Below are 18020 nucleotides of genomic sequence, written 5' to 3' on the forward strand. Positions count from 1 at the left end.
AAAGCATCAATTCCTCGGCACTCAGCTTTTTTATAGTCCAACTCTCACATCCATACATGACTACTGGAAAAACCATAGCCTTGACTAGATGGGCCTTTGCAAAATAATGTCTCTGCTTTTTAATATGCTGTCTAGGTTTGTCATAGCTTTTCTTCCAAGGAGCAAGCGTCTTTTAATTTCAAGGCTGCAGTCACCATCCACAGTGATTTTGGAGCCGAAGAAAATAAAGTCTGTCACTGTTTCCACTGTTACCCCATCCATTTGCCATGGAGTGGATGTGACTGGATGCCATATCTTTGTTTTTAGTTTTTTTGAATGTTGAGTGTCAAGCCAGCCTTTTCACTCTCCTCTTTCACCTTCATCAAGAGGCTCTTCAGTTCTTCTTTGCTTTCTGCCATAAGGGTGGTGTCATCTGCATAGCTGAGGTTATTGATATTTCTCCCAGCAATCTTGATTCCAGCCTGTGCTTCATCCAGCCCAGCATTTCACATGATGTACTCTCCGTATAAGTTAAATAAGCAGGGTGACAATATACAGCCGTGATGTACCCCTTTCTCAATTTGGAACCAGTCTGTTGTTCCATGTCCAGTCCTATTGTTTCTTGACCTGCATACAGGTTTCTTAGGAGGAAGGTAAGGTGGTTTGGTATTCCCATTTCTTTAAGAATTTTCCACTGATAATGGAATGATTACCCACTGGGCTTTTGGAAAATGGTCTCTTAAAGAAAGGGTTCCTAGACTAAAAGAATTTTGAATCTCACTGATGCACATATTGACATGAGAAAATATTTATACTATGGGCTGAAATATTATGCCAAGTGTGGTCCCATTAAAAACAATATGCACAGCTAAGTATCCTACAAGGGTATTCTCGGAGTGGTGGAATGAATGGTAATTAAATGGTTTATCCTAAAATTTTTCTGTATTTTAAAATATCTTCCAAAGAACAGGTATAATTTTTAGATTCATTAAAAGAACATGGTGGTACAGTGGATTAGAATCTTCCGGCCAACACAGGGAACACGGGTTCTGGTTCCCTGTCCCAGAAGATTCCACATGCCATGGAGCAACTAAGCCCACACAATACAACTACTGAGCCCCTGTGCCCCAGAGCCCACACTCGGCAACTACTGAAGCTCATGCTCTGCAACAAAAGAAGCCACCACAATTGGAAGCCCATGCACTGCAATGAAGAGTAGACACCACGTGCTGCAACTAGAGAAATCCCACAGGCAGCAACCAAAAATAAACAAATAAAATTTTAAAAAATCAAGAAGTACATAAAAAAGAAGTACTAGGATGTCTCTAGTGGTCCAGTGGTTAAGAATCTGCCTTCCAATGCAGGGGACCAGGGTTCAATCTCCGCTCAGCGAAAGAATATTCCACATGCAGGAACACAATTACTGAGCTCACAGGCCTCAACTCAGAAGTGCACGTGCCTCAGTGAAGACCCAGTGCAGCCAAAAAAGAACGGAAAAGAACATGATCTCCATCTGGCCATTCCTCAAATGATTAAACATAAAGTTACTATGAGAAAAGGAGAAAAGCAAAGCAGAAAAGGAAAGATATACCCATTTGAATGCAGAGTTCCAAAGAATAGCAAGGAGAGATAAGAAAGCCTTCCTCAGCGATCAGTGCAAAGAAATAGAGGAAAACAATAGAATGGGAAAGACTAGAGATCTCTTCAAAAAAATTAGAGACACCAAGGCAACATTTTATGCAAAATGGGCTCAATAAAGGACAGAAATGGTAGGGACCCAACAGAAGCAGAAGATATTAAGAAGAGGTGGCAAGAATACACAGAAGAACTGTACAAAAAAGATCTTCACGACCCAGATAATCACGATGGTGTGATCACTCATCTAGAGCCAGACATCCTGGAATTCGAAGTCAAGTGGGCCTTAGGAAGCATCACTACGAACAAGGCTAGTGGAGGTGATGGAATTCCAGTTGAGCTATTTCAAATCTTAAAAAAAAAAAAAAAATGATGCTGTTAAAGTTCTGTACTCAATACGCCAGCAAATTTGGAAAACTCAGCAGTGGCCACAGGACTGGAAAGGGTCAGTTTTCATTCCAATCCCAAAGAAAGGCAATGCCAAAGAATGCTCTAACTACCATACTATTGCACTCATCTCTCACGCTAAGTAAAGTAAAGTAAAATTCTCCAAGTCAGACTTCAGCAATATGTGAACTGTGAACTTCCAGATGCTCAAGCTTGTTTTAGAAAAAGGAGAGGAACCAGAGATCAAATTGCCAACATCCTATGGACCATCAAAAAAGCAAGAGAGTTCCAGAAAAACATCTACTTCTGCTTTATTGACTATGCCAAAGCCTTTGACTGTGTGGATCACAATGAACTGTGGAAAACTCTTAAAGAGATGGGAATACCAGACCATCTGACCTGCCTCTTTAGAAATCTGTATGCAGGTCAGGAAGCAACAGTTAGAACTGGACATGGAATAACAGACTGGTTCCAAATAGGAAAAGGAGTACGTCAAGGCTGTATATTGTCACCCTGCGTTTTTAACTTATATGCAGAGTACATCATCAGAAACACTGGGCTGGAAGAAGCACAAGCTGGAATCAAGATTGCTGGGAGAAATATCAATAACCTCAGATATGCAGATGACATCACCCTTATGGCAGAAAGTGAAGAAGAACTAAAGAGCCTCTTGATGAAAGTGAAAGAGGAGAGTGAAAAAGTTGGCTTAAAGCTCAACATTCAGAAAACTAAGATCATGGCATCTGGTTGCATCACTTCACGGCAAATAGATGGGGAAACAGTGGAAACAGTGGCTGACTTTATTTTTCTGGGCTCCAAAATCACTGCAGATGGTGACTGCAGCCATGAACTTAAAAGACACTTACTCCTTGGAAGGAAAGTTATGACCAACCTAGACAGCATATTGAAAAGCAGAGACGTTACTTTGCCAACAAAAGTCCGTCTGGTCAAGGCTATGGTTTTTCCAGTAGTCATGCATGGATGTGAGAGTTGGACTATAAAGAAAACTGAGTGCCGAAGAACTGATGCTTTTGAACTGTGGTATTGGAGAAGACTCGTGAGAGTCCCTTGGGCTGCAAGGAGATCCAACCAGTCCATCCTAAAGGAGATCAGTCCTGGGTGTTCATTGGTAAGACTGATGTTGAAGCTGAAACTCTAATACTTTGCCCACCTGATGCGAAGAACTGACTCATTTGAAAAGACCCTGATGCTGGGAAAGATTGAGGACAGGAGGAGAAGGGGACGACAGAGTATGAGATGGTTGGATAGCATCACCGACTCAGTGGACATGGGTTTGGGTGAACTCCGGGAGTTGGTGATGGACAGGGAGGCCTGGCGTCCTGCGGTTCATGGAGTCACAAAGAATCAGACACAACTGAGCGACTGAACTGAACTACCATGAGATCCAGCAATACCACTCATAGACATATACCCAAGAGAAATGAAAACATATGTCCTTGCAAATAAGTGTTTATAGCAGTTATTTATGGTTGCCAAAAGCTAGAAACAACACAAATGCCCATCAAGCTGACATTTTGATAAGCAAAATGTCATAAATCTCTATAACAGAACATTATTCAGCCATAAAAAAATAATGAAGTCCTAATAGATGCTACATAATGGATGAATCTTGAAACATGAAACTAAGTGAAAGAAGCCAGTCATAAAAGACACATATTATATGATTCTATTCATATGAAATGTTCAGAACAGGGAAATCTATAGATGGAAAGTAAATGAGTGGTTGTTTAGGGCTGGGCAAAGGACAGGGGGTGGATAGGGAGATGATAGCTAAAGAATATGAGCTTCCTTTATAAAGTAACTAAAATGTGCCATCTTTCCTATTTTCCACCTTAGGGAAGTCCACAGTCCACCTTCCTTTCTTTTGGCCCAGGCTGTTCAAAGTTGCCCATCAGGCCTATACCCATTCCTCTTAGCTCATCACTATTCTTTGTGCCTCTCAGCAAACTTTTCATTTTCATTTTCAAGAGCCTGTAGTATTTGCTATTGAATAAAACTTAGAAAATTCAGCAAAGTAGAAAATAAAAAAAAAGCTCAACCACAGTAATTTCACCCAAACATCCATTGATTATAAGCCAGGATGGGTGAGGGGTAGGAGGACATAAGTGCATACGGAAGAACCCTCCAAAACGTCGACTTGGTTTTCTGAGGATTTGTGGGAAGGAGTGCTGGTGGCACTCGTGGTAAAGAAACCACCTGCCAATGCAGGAGACATAAGAGATGCAGGTTCGATCCCTGGGTCGGGAAGATCCCTGCTATCCGCTCCAGTATTCTTGCCTGGAGAATCCCACAGACAGAGGAACCTGGCGAGCTACAGTCCATGGGCTTGCAGAGTCAGACATGACTGAAACAACTGAGCTCGCACATACTCAGCCAGCTGTACCTACATTTACTTCTGCATAGGGACCACAAACCCATTATGGGCCAAGCACTGATCTGATTCTTATGAGAAAAAATCTCCCAAGTTGTCTTCTGGACCTTGTGATTAGAAGGATATTTTTTATGTCTTGAGATGGGAGGAGGGGGGCAGGGAGAGAAACCCTCTCTAAGTAAGACATAACATCCAGAAGCAATAAAGGAAAAAACTGACAGACCTGCCTATTTAAAAAGATTTTTAAAAATTCTCATATCTGAGATTCCTTATTTCTTGCTCAGTGGCTCAGTTGCGAGATTTCTTAGGCTAAGTTAAAGGACAGCAGCAGATTGGGAGAAAGTATTTTCAATACACTAAAAGATTTTATGTTCAGAGCCTATGAATTGCTCCCAAAAGTCAACAAAATGACAAATACAAGAGAAACAAAGGCAAAAGATATGACTAGAAAATTCTCAGGCCTCAGGTGGTCAATACACATACGAAAAGAGAAATGCACACTAAAAGAACGGTGAGTTACACCTTTCTTAACTTCTAGAACAGGATACGAGACTGAATTTCCTCCTGCTGGTTTAGCTGTTCCTCCCAAATTTCTTGTTAGCTTTTCTTGAGCCCTTAACCTTGGAGAACCCAGGGCACTGTCTTTGGTCCTCCTTTCTGTTTTGTCCACACCCATTTCCTTGAAGCTCCAGATCCTCACCTGTCCCTCTGGGTCACAGCCTTCCTCTCTGCCTACTCCTCATGGTACTTAAAGATTTAAAAAAAAAAAAACACTACAAGTCATTGCTTTAAGAACTTGTCATTTTTATGCATTTGGTGGAGAAAGAGGCTTCAGGGATTTGTATGTATGTATATATGTATGTATGCTTATGTACATACATGACATTATTTCTGTAGGTGCAAACACATACATTTATGGCTAAATGCATGGAACAGCACAGAAAGTGACCCCCTGAGATGTTATCAGTGTTTATATATGGATTGTCGGATTATCATCAAACAGATTTAAAACTATAGTGTTGCTTATAAAAATAACCTAAATGTGTAACAATAGGCTTCACTGATTAGTATTCAACCATAGCTGGGACAATATACAACCATTAAAAAGTTTGCAGTACTTTATCAGTAAGGCAAAATTCTCATCACTTGATGCCAGGTAAAGAAGCATTTAGAAAATTCAGCAGTGGCCACATGACTGAAAAAGATTACTTTTCATTCCAATCCCAAGAAAGGCAATGCCAAAGAATGTTCAAACTACCCCACAATTCACTCATTTCACATGATAGCAAGGTAATGTTCAAAATCCTTTAAGCTAGGCTTCAACAGTATGTGAACCGACAACTTCCAGATGTACAAGTTGGATTTAGAAAAGGCAGAGGAACTAGAGATCAAATTGCTACCATCTGTTGGATCATAGAAAAAGCAAGAGAATTACAGAAAAACATCTACTTCTGCTTCATTGACTATGCTAAAACCTTTGACTGTGTGATCACAACAAATTGTGGAAAATTCTTAAAGAAGATGGGAATACCAGACCATCTTACCTGCTTCCTGAGAAACCTGTATGCAGGTCAAGTAGCAACAGTTAGAACTGGACATGGAACAATGGACTAGTTCAAAATTGGGAAAGGAGTACGTCAGGGCTGTATATTGTCACCCTGCTTATATAACCTATATGCGGAGTACATCATGAGAAATGCTGTGCTGGATGAAGCACAAGCTGGAATCAAGATTTCTGGGAGAAATATCAATAACCTCAGATATGCAGATGACACTACCCTTATGGCAGAAAGCGAAGAGGAACTAAAGAGGCTCTTGATGAAGGTATAAAAGGAGAGTAAAAAAGCTGGCTTAACACTCAACATTCAAAAAACAAAAATCATGCCATCACTTCATGGCAAATGGATGGGGTAACAATGGAACAGTGACAGACTTTATTTTCTTGGGCTCCAAAATCACTGCAGATGGTGACTGCAGCTGTGAAATTAAGACACTTGCTCCTTGGAAGGAAAGCTATGAAAAATATAAACAGTGTATTAAAAAGCAGAGACAAAGACTCTTTAAGGGTCTTAAAAAAGCAGAGACTTTGCTGACAAAGGTCTGTATAGTCAAAGCTATGGTTTTTTACAGTAGTCATGCACAGATGTGACAGTTGGACCGTAAAGAAGGGTGAGTGCAAAAGAACTGATGCTTTGGTATGGTGGTGTTGGAGAAGACTTTTGAGAGTCCCTTGGACTGCAAGGAGATCAAACCAGTGAATCCTAAAGGAAATCAACCTTGAATATTCATTGGAAGTTAAATGAATGATGCCAAATCTGAAGCTCCAAATCTTTGGCTACCTGATGCAAACAGCTGACTCATTGGAAAAGACCCTGATGCTGGGAAAGACTGAAGGCAGGAGCAGGGGAAGACAGAGGAGGAGGTTGGCTGGCATCACCGACTCGATGGACATAAGTTTGAGCAAACTTGGGGAGACAGTGAAGGACAGTGAAGCCTACTGTGCTGCAGTCCACGCGATCGCAAAGGGCTGAGCGACTCAATGACTGAACAACAAAAAAGCAACAGGAGATGCCAATATATGCCTATACCGTCTGATTCGTTTTATGCGATACATATTTAAAAAGAAAACTACATGCGCCTAGAGATAAGACTGGAAGAAAATGTATCCAACCGTGAGCCGTGCACCTCTCCAGGTGTTGGGATGAAAGGTGCTTTTTTAGTTTCCATTATTTTTCAGTTTCCGGGGGGGAAAAAAAGCGGGATATTTCTATCTTAATAAAATCAAAAAGACAAAACACGGTTGTTATTCTTTGAAAGCAGCAAATCTCTGCCCACCCGGCGCAAAGGCCGGGCACACAGCCGCAGCCCTCACTGCTGCCAGAGGGTCACCAGACGCCACAGCGCTGGCCTTTCCGGCAGGCCAAAGCGCCCCCGCGCGGTCTGTCCCGGGCGGCGGGGAGAAGGGTGGGCGCGGAGGGCTGGAGGCGGTGCCGGGCGTCCCCGCGCTTCCCGCGAGATCCCGCTCCCCGCTCCGCCCTGCTCGCCGCGCTCCCGGCTCCCCACTCCCCGCTCCCCACTCCCCGCGCCGCGACACTTCCTGTCTTCAGCTCCCGCGCCGCCCGCCCGCGCCCGCGCCTGCCGCCTGCCGCCCACCGCCCGGCGCCGCGCCCGCCGGCGCCCCCGAAGGTGCCCCCGGCCCGGCCGGGTCGCCGCCCCGCCCGCCGCCCCGCGAGCCGCTTTGTCTTGGGCGGGGCGCGCGGGAGAGGCCGCCAGGTGCCCCCCGCCGCGGGCCCGGCCCCCCGCCCCGGGGTGGCGGCGGTGGCGCCGGGCCCCGGGGCGGGGGGCGCGCCGGGATGGGCCCCAAGCGGCGGCAGCTGACGTTCCGGGAGAAGTCGCGGATCATCCAGGAGGTGGAGGAGAACCCGGACCTGCGCAAGGGCGAGATCGCGCGGCGCTTCAACATCCCACCGTCCACGTTGAGCACCATCCTGAAGAACAAGCGCGCCATCCTGGCGTCGGAGCGCAAGTACGGTGTAGCCTCCACCTGTCGCAAGACCAACAAACTGTCCCCTTACGACAAGCTCGAGGGGCTGCTCATCGCCTGGTTCCAGCAAATCCGCGCCGCTGGCCTGCCGGTCAAGGGCATCATCCTCAAGGAGAAGGCGCTGCGTATAGCCGAGGAGCTGGGCATGGACGACTTCACTGCCTCCAATGGCTGGCTGGACCGCTTCCGCCGGCGCCACGGTGTAGTGTCCTGCAGCGGCGTGGCCCGCGCCAGGTCGCGCAGCTCTGCCCCCCGGCCCCCAGCGGCGCCCGCCAGCCCTCCCGCAGTGCCCTCGGAGGGCAGCGGTGGGGGTACCACGGGCTGGCGCGCTCGGGAGGAGCAGCCACCGTCGGTGGCCGAGGGCTACGCTTCCCAGGACGTGTTCAGCGCCACTGAGACCAGTCTGTGGTACGACTTCCTGCCCGACCAAGCGGCGGGGCTGTGTGGCAGTGATGGACGGGCACGCAGGGCCACCCAGCGCCTGAGTGTCCTGCTGTGTGCCAACGCCGATGGTAGTGAGAAGCTGCCCCCGCTTGTGGCTGGCAAGTCGGCTAAACCCCGTGCAGGCCAAGCTGGCCTGCCCTGTGACTATACCGCCAACTCTAAGGGTGGTGTTACCACCCAGGCTCTGGCCAAGTACCTGAAGGCCCTGGACACCCGCATGGCTGCAGAATCTCGCCGAGTCCTGCTGCTGGCTGGCCGCCTGGCTGCCCAGTCCCTGGATACCTCGGGCCTGCGGCATGTGCAGCTGGCCTTCTTCCCACCAGGCACGGTGCAGCCGCTGGAGCGTGGCGTGGTCCAACAGGTGAAGGGCCACTACCGCCAGGCCATGCTGCTGAAGGCCATGGCAGCGCTAGAGGGCCAGGATCGCTCAGGCCTGCAGCTAGGCCTCATGGAGGCCCTGCACTTTGTGGCTGCGGCTTGGCAGGCTGTGGAACCTTCCCACATAGCTGCCTGCTTTCGTGAGGCTGGCTTTGGGGGTGGCCCTAATGCCACCATCACTACTGCCCTCAAGAGTGAGGGAGAGGAAGAGGAGGAAGAGGAGGAGGAGGAGGAAGAAGAGGAAGAGGAGGGTGAAGGGGAGGAGGAGGAGGAGGAGGATGGTGAGGAAGAGGAGGAAGGGGGGGAAGGAGAGGAGCTCGGTGAGGAAGAGGAGGTAGAAGAGGAGGGTGATGTTGATGACAGTGATGAAGAGGAAGAGGAGGAGGAGGAAGAGAGCTCCTCTGAGGGCTTGGAGGCTGAGGACTGGGCCCAGGGTGTAGTGGAGGCTGGTGGCAGCTTCGGAGGTTATGGTGCCCAGGAGGAGGCCCAGTGCCCTACCCTCCATTTCTTGGAAGGTGAGGAGGACTCTGAGTCAGACAGTGAGGAAGAAGAGGAAGATGATGATGAGGAGGATGAAGATGATGAAGATGATGAGGAGGATGGTGATGAGGTGCCTGTACCCAGCTTCGGGGAAGCCATGGCTTACTTTGCTATGGTCAAGAGGTACCTCACCTCCTTCCCCATCGATGACCGTGTGCAAAGCCACATCCTCCACTTGGAACATGACCTGGTTCATGTGACCAGAAAGAACCATGCCAGGCAGGCAGGAGTTAGGGGTCTTGGACATCAAAGCTGAGCCAGTGAGCTCAGCCATGCCCCCAACCTGGATGTGGCAGCACCAGGGCAGAGGACTCTCTGGGCGACTGCTGTGGATGGAGGCAGAGTGGGGAATCCCACATCCTTTAGTGATATTCTCCTGGCCCTGTGACAGGCCCAGTCACCTCTCTAGGGCCTGGGGCTGGCATCAACCTCACTGCCTGCTTTTTGCCTCTTTTTCAGAATCCTCTTTCCTCCCCAGTTGCCCCTGGGCATGGGGGACTCGGTGGGGAGGATGGGGAGCTGTCCGGTGCTACCACACCGTGCCATCACTGGACTAGGCCACAGTAGCAGCCAGGGATGGACCCTGGAAGCTCCTGGCCAGAGAGTGCCTCTCCCCTCTGCCATCCACACCAGGTCTTTGGTGGGGGGGACCCCAAAGCCATTCTGGGAAGGGCTCCAGAGAAAAGTCCAGCCTAGGACCCCACAAGGCTGGCAGCCCCACATCCCTGTCCCCAGGCCACCTTGAGAAGCACAGTCTAACCACGGGCTCCTAGGCCTGCCTCAGCCTGCTTCCCCACTTCCCAACCCCTTCCTCTGGCCCAGCCCATGTTACTTTGGCCCTTGGTTTTCTTTCAGATTGGAGGTTCTCAAGAGGCCCTCCAGAGGAGTGATAATGGGCACTTCCCTTGTGGGCAGCTGCAGGCCCCATGCCTCTCCTCCCTCTCTGGCAGGGCCCTATCCTGGGCAGGGGGCCTGGGGCTGGGCCCAGAGTCCAGCCATCCAGCTGCTCCTTTCCTAGTCTGAATTCAATAAATCTGTCTGCCCCCCTTTTGTGGGAGTGGACATTTTAACAGCCAAGGGTGCATCCTTCATGGTCTGGGCTTGCGTCTGTCTTGGGGACACTTCTTTCCCGGTTCCTTTTGATCCCTGCTCTGGTGGGACAAATGTTGAGAGAGTGGCTACAGCCCAGGCCCTGACCAGGGTGAGGGGCAACATCTGTATTTAAATGTTGCCTAAAAAAAAAAAAAAAAATGTTGCTAATCTGCCTGCCTCCTAAAGTGCAGGAGACTTAAGAGAGTCGGGTTCGATCCCTGGGTGGAGAAGATCCCCTGGAGGAGGCAATGGCACCCCACTCCAGTATTCTTATCAGGAGAATCCCATGGACAGAGGAGCCTGTCGTGCTACAGTCCATAGGGTCGCAAAGAGGCGGACATGACTGTCAGCACAGGCTTGGGGGAAGGAGGGATCTTCAGTGCACCAATGCCTGGGGGTGGGTTTGAGGAAGCTGGGCCTTGCAATGCTTAGGGGTTAGAAGCTTTGGGTCACTTGGCTAGGATAGGAGGGAGGGAGCCAACAGTCCCTGGAGGGCCAAATTAAGCTAGGTGCCCGGGAACTAGGCTTATCAAGGCCCATTAAAGAAGATCCTTGCAGGAGAGGGGCAGGAGGGCAGAAAGAAAAGAATGTTGGGGGCAGCTCCTGTGGTCCAGGTTGGAGTTGTAGGGGTATCCCTTGTATGGTGCCTTAAGTGGGGAGTCCTCTACGCCTTTCAGTGACTGGCATCTCCAGTCCTGGTGGCTATCCTTGGAAACAGTGGCAGGGTAGAGGTGGAATTGCTGGGGACACATTGCACCCCGAAGAGGTTGAGGATGTTAACCACTCCCTGTGTGATGCCCTCTAGAGGGCCCCCCCCCAATCCAAAGGTGAGACAGCCTGCTCTGCTGATCCTACCTGCCTTTTCTCTTCTCACCCCTCCCAGGCCCTTCCTCATTGAGGCCCTCAGGCCCCAGTGGTTCCAGTGAGGGGAGGGCCTGAGCTTGAGCAGGCTGGCAGCTCTGGGCCCCAAACCGGTTTTCCCACCTTGTCTGAGGCTGGCATATCACCCCTCTGTTTCCCTGCCCCCACCTCATTGCAGTTCCTCCTCTCTCCACCCTGGAATGTGGGGGCCAGGGGGGGCACTTATCCACATCATCTTTTTAAACAGGAAGGTGGAGGGGCTTTTCCACACTTTCCCTTCCACACCTCTGGCACTCAGGGATTCCTTCCAGGCCTTGAAGGCTTCAGAACTAAGAGCAAAAAGCACCTGGGATTCTCAGCCCCACCTTGGCCCCCGTCTAGTCCCCATCTGAGCTCTGGAGGATGAGACAAAGAAGCCCAGTCTACCCCCTTGCCTGCTCTGGAGTAAATGGGTGGGAGCAGTAGTCTTCTCCCTAGATGCCACTGGCCAATCCAAGTCCCTCGCCTCAAATACCAAGGCAAATGCTTCCATTTGTCTGCTGCCAACAAGAATGCCTCTTGCTCAAACTGAGATCATCTCTTTAATGATAACACCAGTCGACATGAATAGGGCTCTTGCTGTGTGCCAGCCTCTGCTAAACACTAGATGCTCACAAAGCTCCTGTGAGGGGACTTCCTTCCCTGGTGGTCCAGTGGCTAAGACTCTCTGCTCTCAGTGCAGGGGAGCCTGGGTGCGATCCCTGGTCAGGGAACTAGATCCTACAGGCTGCAACTAAGTTTCATGCTGCAACTAAAGATCCTGCTTGCCACAACGAAGACAGAAGATCCCCTGTGCTGCAACTGAGATCCCACACGTCCAAATAAATAAAATATTCTTTAAAAAAGAAACCCGTATGAGGTAGGTAAAACACATGAGAAAACATGTACAGAAAAGTGCCCAAAGCCAAATCACTAGTCTGTGGCAGAAGCAAGCTCTCTTCCCCAGGCTGATCTTGAAGTGTCCCTTTACTAAGACATTCTTAGCTCTGTTTTCCTAAAGGAACTGGTTACTGACTCAGTTTCTAAACTGTAGAATAGCTCTGGGAGATGAATGGTGTAGAAGTGTCTACAGGAGCTGAAGCTCTGGTACTTATAACTAACTCCTGTTCCCCCAGTCCCCAAATACAGATCTGTAAATATCCTTCCCATTCTCCCTATTACTCCTTTGGGACAAATAGATGAGAACCATATCCATTTCATGAAGAAGGAAATAGGGTTAAGGACTTAAATGACCTGCAAAGACACTGGTCTTGAGGTCTGGTGTTCTCCCTGGGAATCTGGGTTACATATTAAATGCCTCACCAGGATTCCACTGGGGATGGGGGTGGGGGGTAAGGGACAGTGGTGTGGAGATGGCTCTATGAGCACAGAGCTTTGAGGAGGGACCTGGCAAGGACTGTCACACAGCCTTCCACAGTCCAGATGTGAAGCAGCTGGTGACTAACAATGGACCCCCAGATAAAGCTGACAAACACTGGGCTGCTGCCTTCACTTGGGACTGATTGCTAAAGGACCCTGAAGGGGATCCTTGTTCTGAAGACACTGATGCAGGGGTTCTGGAGGCCTGGTTGTCTTCGGCAGTTCCCAGAGTGGGCCAGTGTCCGGTCAGCATTTGGCAGAGGTGGTTTCTTGGGAGGCGGGGAAGAGAAACCGCTTTTTCAAAGTGAGGCCTGAAGGGAGGCAGCGGGAGGGGGGAAAACTACAACTCCCAGAAGCCCCTGCTCCCCGGAGAGTCAGTTTCGGTTGCCATGGTTTCAGAAAACAATATGGCCGCTCCCAGCTGGGACGCGAGTCTGGGTTAGAGACGCAGCGGCGGATCTGGGTCGCAGCAGTGGCGAGAGAAGAGGTCTTGAGGGCTCGTGAGGTTGGCCCTGGACGCTATACAGCTGGAACAGGCTGACCTTTCCGAGGGCGCCAATGGCGGGCAGCGTGGATGAGGAAGCACTGCACCAACTGTATCTGTGGGTAGACAACATCCCTCTGTCCCGGCCCAAGCGAAATCTGTCCCGGGACTTCAGTGATGGAGGTGTGTGCTTCAACGTGTGTGAGTGTGTCCGTACGCACGCCTGGGTGTGTCCTGTATGTCTTTGTGTGTCAACGCCTTCTGTCCTGTATGTATGTGTGTACAGGGTCTATGGGAATACATGTCTCTTGGTGCTTGTGTGCTTGTGGCAGAGGAGTTAGGTGTGGGTTAGGGAGAGGGGTGTCCATCTCCTAAGATTTCAATTGCAGAAGTGTGCATCTGTGGGAATGTGAGCATGTGTGTGTCCATATTTATGTATACATGTTCTATCCTTTGTGTGGGGTGTATTGTGTGTGTATGTGTCTATGACTCCTTCCCTGAACTTTAATGACTAAGATGTGTATTTGTGCATCTGCCTGTGTGTGTGCACGCTTATTCCTGTATTCTATATGTCTTGTGGGAGTCTGAGCATGTGTTTGTTCATATGCAAGTTGATATGTTCTGTCCTATATGTAAAAACGGGCGTGTTGTGTGCGTATGTTTCTTTGTGATTGTTTAGGTGTCTGTGTGTTGAAGACGCTCTCCTGGGATTTTAATGACAGAAGTATGCATTTCTCTGTGTGTATATTGATGCATATGTGACACTTTGTGTTTCTGTGTATATGTGTATTGGTAACTGTCTCTTGGGACACTGTGATGGCCCTATGTGTCTGCGTGTGTTTCTACATCTCTGTATCATTGTGTGTTTGTGTGTATTTATGTCAATTCCTATATCTCTTAGATACTCATTCTGTAATAGGGGACTAGAGACCTTAGTTTTCAGATGCCCTGAGTTAATGGCAAAGGGATGAAGCTCCTCTGGAGAATTTGTCTCTGGCTGATCACTGTTCTTGCTCTCTTACCTCCCCTCCATATTATCCTTCCCCTATCCACATCTCTACCTCTTCTGTTGGCCCCACCACTCTGCCACCCCTGATTCTCCCACCCCACCCATTCATTCTCCCTCTTCCTTCTTCCTTACCCATCTCTACACCTTCCATGTCTGCTCCCACCTCCTCTCCCTCAGTCCTGGTAGCAGAGGTCATCAAGTTTTACTTCCCCAAGATGGTGGAGATGCACAATTATGTCCCTGCCAACTCTCTCCAGCAGAAACTGAGCAACTGGGGTCACCTGAACAGGTAACAGAATACCTGGGCACACTAGTGGGATTTCTAGCCCCTAGCCTGGGATCCGAGGAAGGGTTGCCCAGCCCCTCCACCTCCTATGGTCTCCACAGTCCAGGCTGGTGGCTGGGGTGGGAAGGACAATGCAGACAGAATCTATCTGGTAACAAAATCAAGGGACTCTTCTTTGGGGGAGGTGACAAGGATCCTCGAGACATACATGCTCTGGGCTCAGGTTGGGTGCCCTTCCATTCCCCCAGGGCTGTGCACAGAAGGGCTACCACTGCTGCATCTCCTTCCTTCCCCCCACCCCTCACTTCATCCACCCAGGAATCAATCCACCATCCCTATGTCTACCCCCAGGAAGGTGCTGAACAAACTGAACTTCTCTGTACCAGAAGACGTGATGCGCAAGATAGCACAGTGTGCCCCAGGTGTGGTGGAGCTGGTGCTCATTCCACTGAGGCAGCGCCTAGAGGAGCGTCAGAAACGTAGGAAGCAGGGCATCGGCTCCTTACAGGTGCCTGCTCACTCCAGCTTCTTGCACTGTTCTAGGGGAGTTTCCCAGGCAGCAGAAAGCTCTGCCTCAGTGACAAGTTGGGAGAAGGGTGTCTGGCTAAAGGGAGCCCACAGCGGGAGGGATGTCCTTGGGAGTGGGCGGCCCAAGGTCACTGCAGACTCTGGGCGGTTCTTTCAGGAGCTGGCTCCGCAGGATGGCACTGACTACATGGATGTGGGTAAGGTAGCCTTTACTTGCCTTCCCTTCCAGGAAGAGCTTTTCTCCTGTCCTTCCTTCCTGTGGGGGAAGGGGTGGGACTACGGGGAGGGGGAAGACAGGAAAATAGGACTCCTTCAGGGTTATTCCTATACTTGCCTTCTCTCAGGTTTGTCCCAGAAGGCCCGAGGGGAAGGTGCCCCAGACCCCCAGGGACGGGGGCAACTCAGGTAAGGAAGCTGGGAACTCCTGACCTTACCAAGCCTGATATTCTCTCTACCTGGGAGGTCAGGGTGAGGGTTGCATCTGGAAAGATAGGGAAGTCAGGGATGGAGGGATTTCAGGGACAGTGAGAGGGAGGGAAGGCTTGGTCGAGGGACACTGAAAGGGTGATGGTGGGGTCTGAGATCCAAGCCTCAGCTAAGCTGCATCTCACCCCAGGGAGGGCCGACTGCCTGTGCCCCAGCCTCCAGGGTACAGCCAGGCACTGCAGAGCGACCCAAGCTTCGTCCTCCAGATCGCTGAAAAGGAGCAGGAGCTGTTGGCCTCGCAGGAGACCGTGCAGGTGAAGGCGCACTGGGAGGGAGCAGGGGTGGGGGGGGGCCTGGGAAGATGGGCAGGGGGCAGCAGGCCACTGGACTTGACTTCTGTGTGGCTTGGCCTAGGTCTTGCAGATGAAGGTGAGACGCTTGGAGCACTTGCTCCAGCTCAAGAACGTGCGCATAGAAGACCTCTCCCGGAGGCTCCAGCAGGCAGAGCGTAAGCAGCGGTGAGCCTGGGAGACGCCCCCTTATCCGCCAGAGCCCAGACATCGCAACTGACGCACCCACCTCGAAGGGCAGACGAATGGGCGGGCGGAGCCAGCTGCTCCAGTGAGCCTCCTGGGACACAAGCGCCCCCTTGGGGTGTGAGTGAGCATGGGGGGCAGTGGGACAGGAACCCTCCAAGCGGAGCCCAGGAACTGAGCCACTCCTTCCGCTCCATCTGGGTCAGGAGAATGGACCGCTTTCCAGAACCCAGAAGCCACATGCAGAGACCTGGCGTGCACCCCAAAGCAGTGCTTGACACCAGGGACTCTGCCTTGGTGCTCCCGGTGCTGGGCCTTAGGGGGTGGTCCCCCAGCTTGGTCTGCACCCTTAGAACCGGGTCCCCACCCAGCTCTGGTGACAGCAGCGTCTCCATCCAGGCTAGTTCTCTGTACCATGGGTCAAAGGGGAGGCTGTCCGAGACAGCTGACGGGCTTCCTTGCCCCTCCTGGGCACTCACCTGGGACCCAGCTAAAGGCTGGAGAACACAGCAGCTGAAGAGGAAGGGGTGAGGTGTGAGCTCAGCCACAGACTGTGCCTTCCAATTATCCTCCCCTCCCACAGTGTATGTTGAGAATATTTGGGGGATGTGGAGCTGAGTTGTTCCCATTAAAGTTATGGTGTCCTTCCTGTGCCTGCTTTCTCTTCTCTGAGGGAGGTGAGTTCCTGTCCTCCTTGTGTTATCCCCACCCCTTAAGTGAAAGAGCCTTGTGGGCCCAGGCTGGGTCTCAACTCTTGGGGAGCTGGACCCTGCAGTGGCCACTTCTTGGTAGGAGGATGGTTTTGTGCACTAGGACAGCCTGACTTCTAACTCTTAGAAGTTGAACTCTTAACTAAGTCAGGCCTTAGACTGACCCCCAAACTTACTCTCAGTGTCTTACAGCATTGCCCAAACCCAACCACAAGTCCAGGCTTCAGATTCTTCCCAAATGTAGCCACAGAATCACCCTCAACCTTGCTTATGGATTCACCCCTAAACGTGTATGACTCCCGACCCTGCCCACAAACTGACCCCAAGTTCTATGGACCAAGACCAAGCTTGACTCCCAACCCTGACCGATACCCTGGCCTTGGTGTGACTTTAACTCTGATCATTACATTCCTAGCAACATTGAACATTTGAATATCCTGGGACCCCACAGTTCTATTCCTAGGCATATATTCAGCATCACTTCAGTTCATTTGCTCAGTCGTATCCGACTCTTTGCGACCCCATGGACTGTAGCACGCCAGGCCTCCCTGTCCATCCATAACTCCTGGAGCTTGCTCAAACTCATGTCCATCAAGTTGGTGATGCCATCCAACCATCTCATCCTCGTCATCCCCTTTTCCTCCTGCCTTCAATCTTTCCCAGCATCAGGGTCTTTTCCAGAGTCAGTCCTTCACACCAGGTGGCCAAAGTATTGGAGCTTCAGCTTCAGCATCAGTCCTCCCAATGAATATTCAGGGTTGATTTCATTTAGGATTAACTGGATTGATCTCCTTGCAGTCCAAGGGACTCTCAAGAGTTTTCTCCAACATATTCAGCATATCCAGGGGAAACTTAAGTTCCTGTGTTTTGTGACTTATGTACTGCGATGTTCATAGCAACACTCCTTGTAATAGCAGAACTGAAAAGAACTCCTATTTATTTTCTTATTACAAAGTTAGTGACTTGAACAGCACATATTTATTACCTCATATTTTCTGTGGGTGAAGAGTCTAGGCATGGCTTAGTTGGATCCTCTGGTTCAGGGCTTCTCACAAGGCTGTGGTCAAAGTGTTGGCCAGAGCTATGGTCTCATCTGAAAACTGGGGAAAGATTGACTTCTGAGTTCACTTGGTTGTCGACAGTTAAGTTCTTTGTGGGCTGATGGACTGAGGGTTTGTTTTTTGCTGGCTATTGACTGGTGGCTGCCCTCATTTCCTTGCCATGTGACCATCTCCAGTATGATAGCTTACTTCATCAAAGCCAGCAAGGGAGTTAATGGAGTCTGTTAGCAAGATGGAAGTTATAATCTTATCTAATGTAATTGCAGAAGTTACATCCATCACATTTGTGGTACTCCATTTATTAAAAGTCATTAGACAGGGACTTCCCTG

At 50.0% G+C, this 18020-nt stretch overlaps 2 protein-coding genes across 2 annotated transcripts; both read left to right on the forward strand.

Annotated features, from left to right (window-relative positions):
• Window positions 1-7463: 7463 nt before the first annotated feature.
• On the forward strand, window positions 7464-10376 carry CENPB (centromere protein B). Its single transcript, XM_043479779.1, has one exon. It carries the CDS (start codon window positions 7747-7749, stop codon window positions 9553-9555), a length of 1809 nt encoding a protein of 602 aa, XP_043335714.1. The 5' UTR covers window positions 7464-7746; the 3' UTR covers window positions 9556-10376.
• A 1780-nt stretch (window positions 10377-12156) lies between these two features.
• SPEF1 (sperm flagellar 1) lies at window positions 12157-16566 on the forward strand. The gene is made up of 7 exons (XM_043480229.1): window positions 12157-13317; window positions 14321-14432; window positions 14781-14937; window positions 15115-15154; window positions 15302-15362; window positions 15574-15697; window positions 15798-16566. The coding sequence occupies exons 1-7, from the start codon at window positions 13209-13211 to the stop codon at window positions 15903-15905; spliced, it is 711 nt and encodes a 236-aa protein (XP_043336164.1). The 5' UTR covers window positions 12157-13208; the 3' UTR covers window positions 15906-16566.
• Window positions 16567-18020: the final 1454 nt, after the last annotated feature.

Source organism: Cervus canadensis, chromosome 10 (assembly GCF_019320065.1).
Source record: "Cervus canadensis isolate Bull #8, Minnesota chromosome 10, ASM1932006v1, whole genome shotgun sequence".
NCBI lineage: Eukaryota > Metazoa > Chordata > Mammalia > Artiodactyla > Cervidae > Cervus > Cervus canadensis.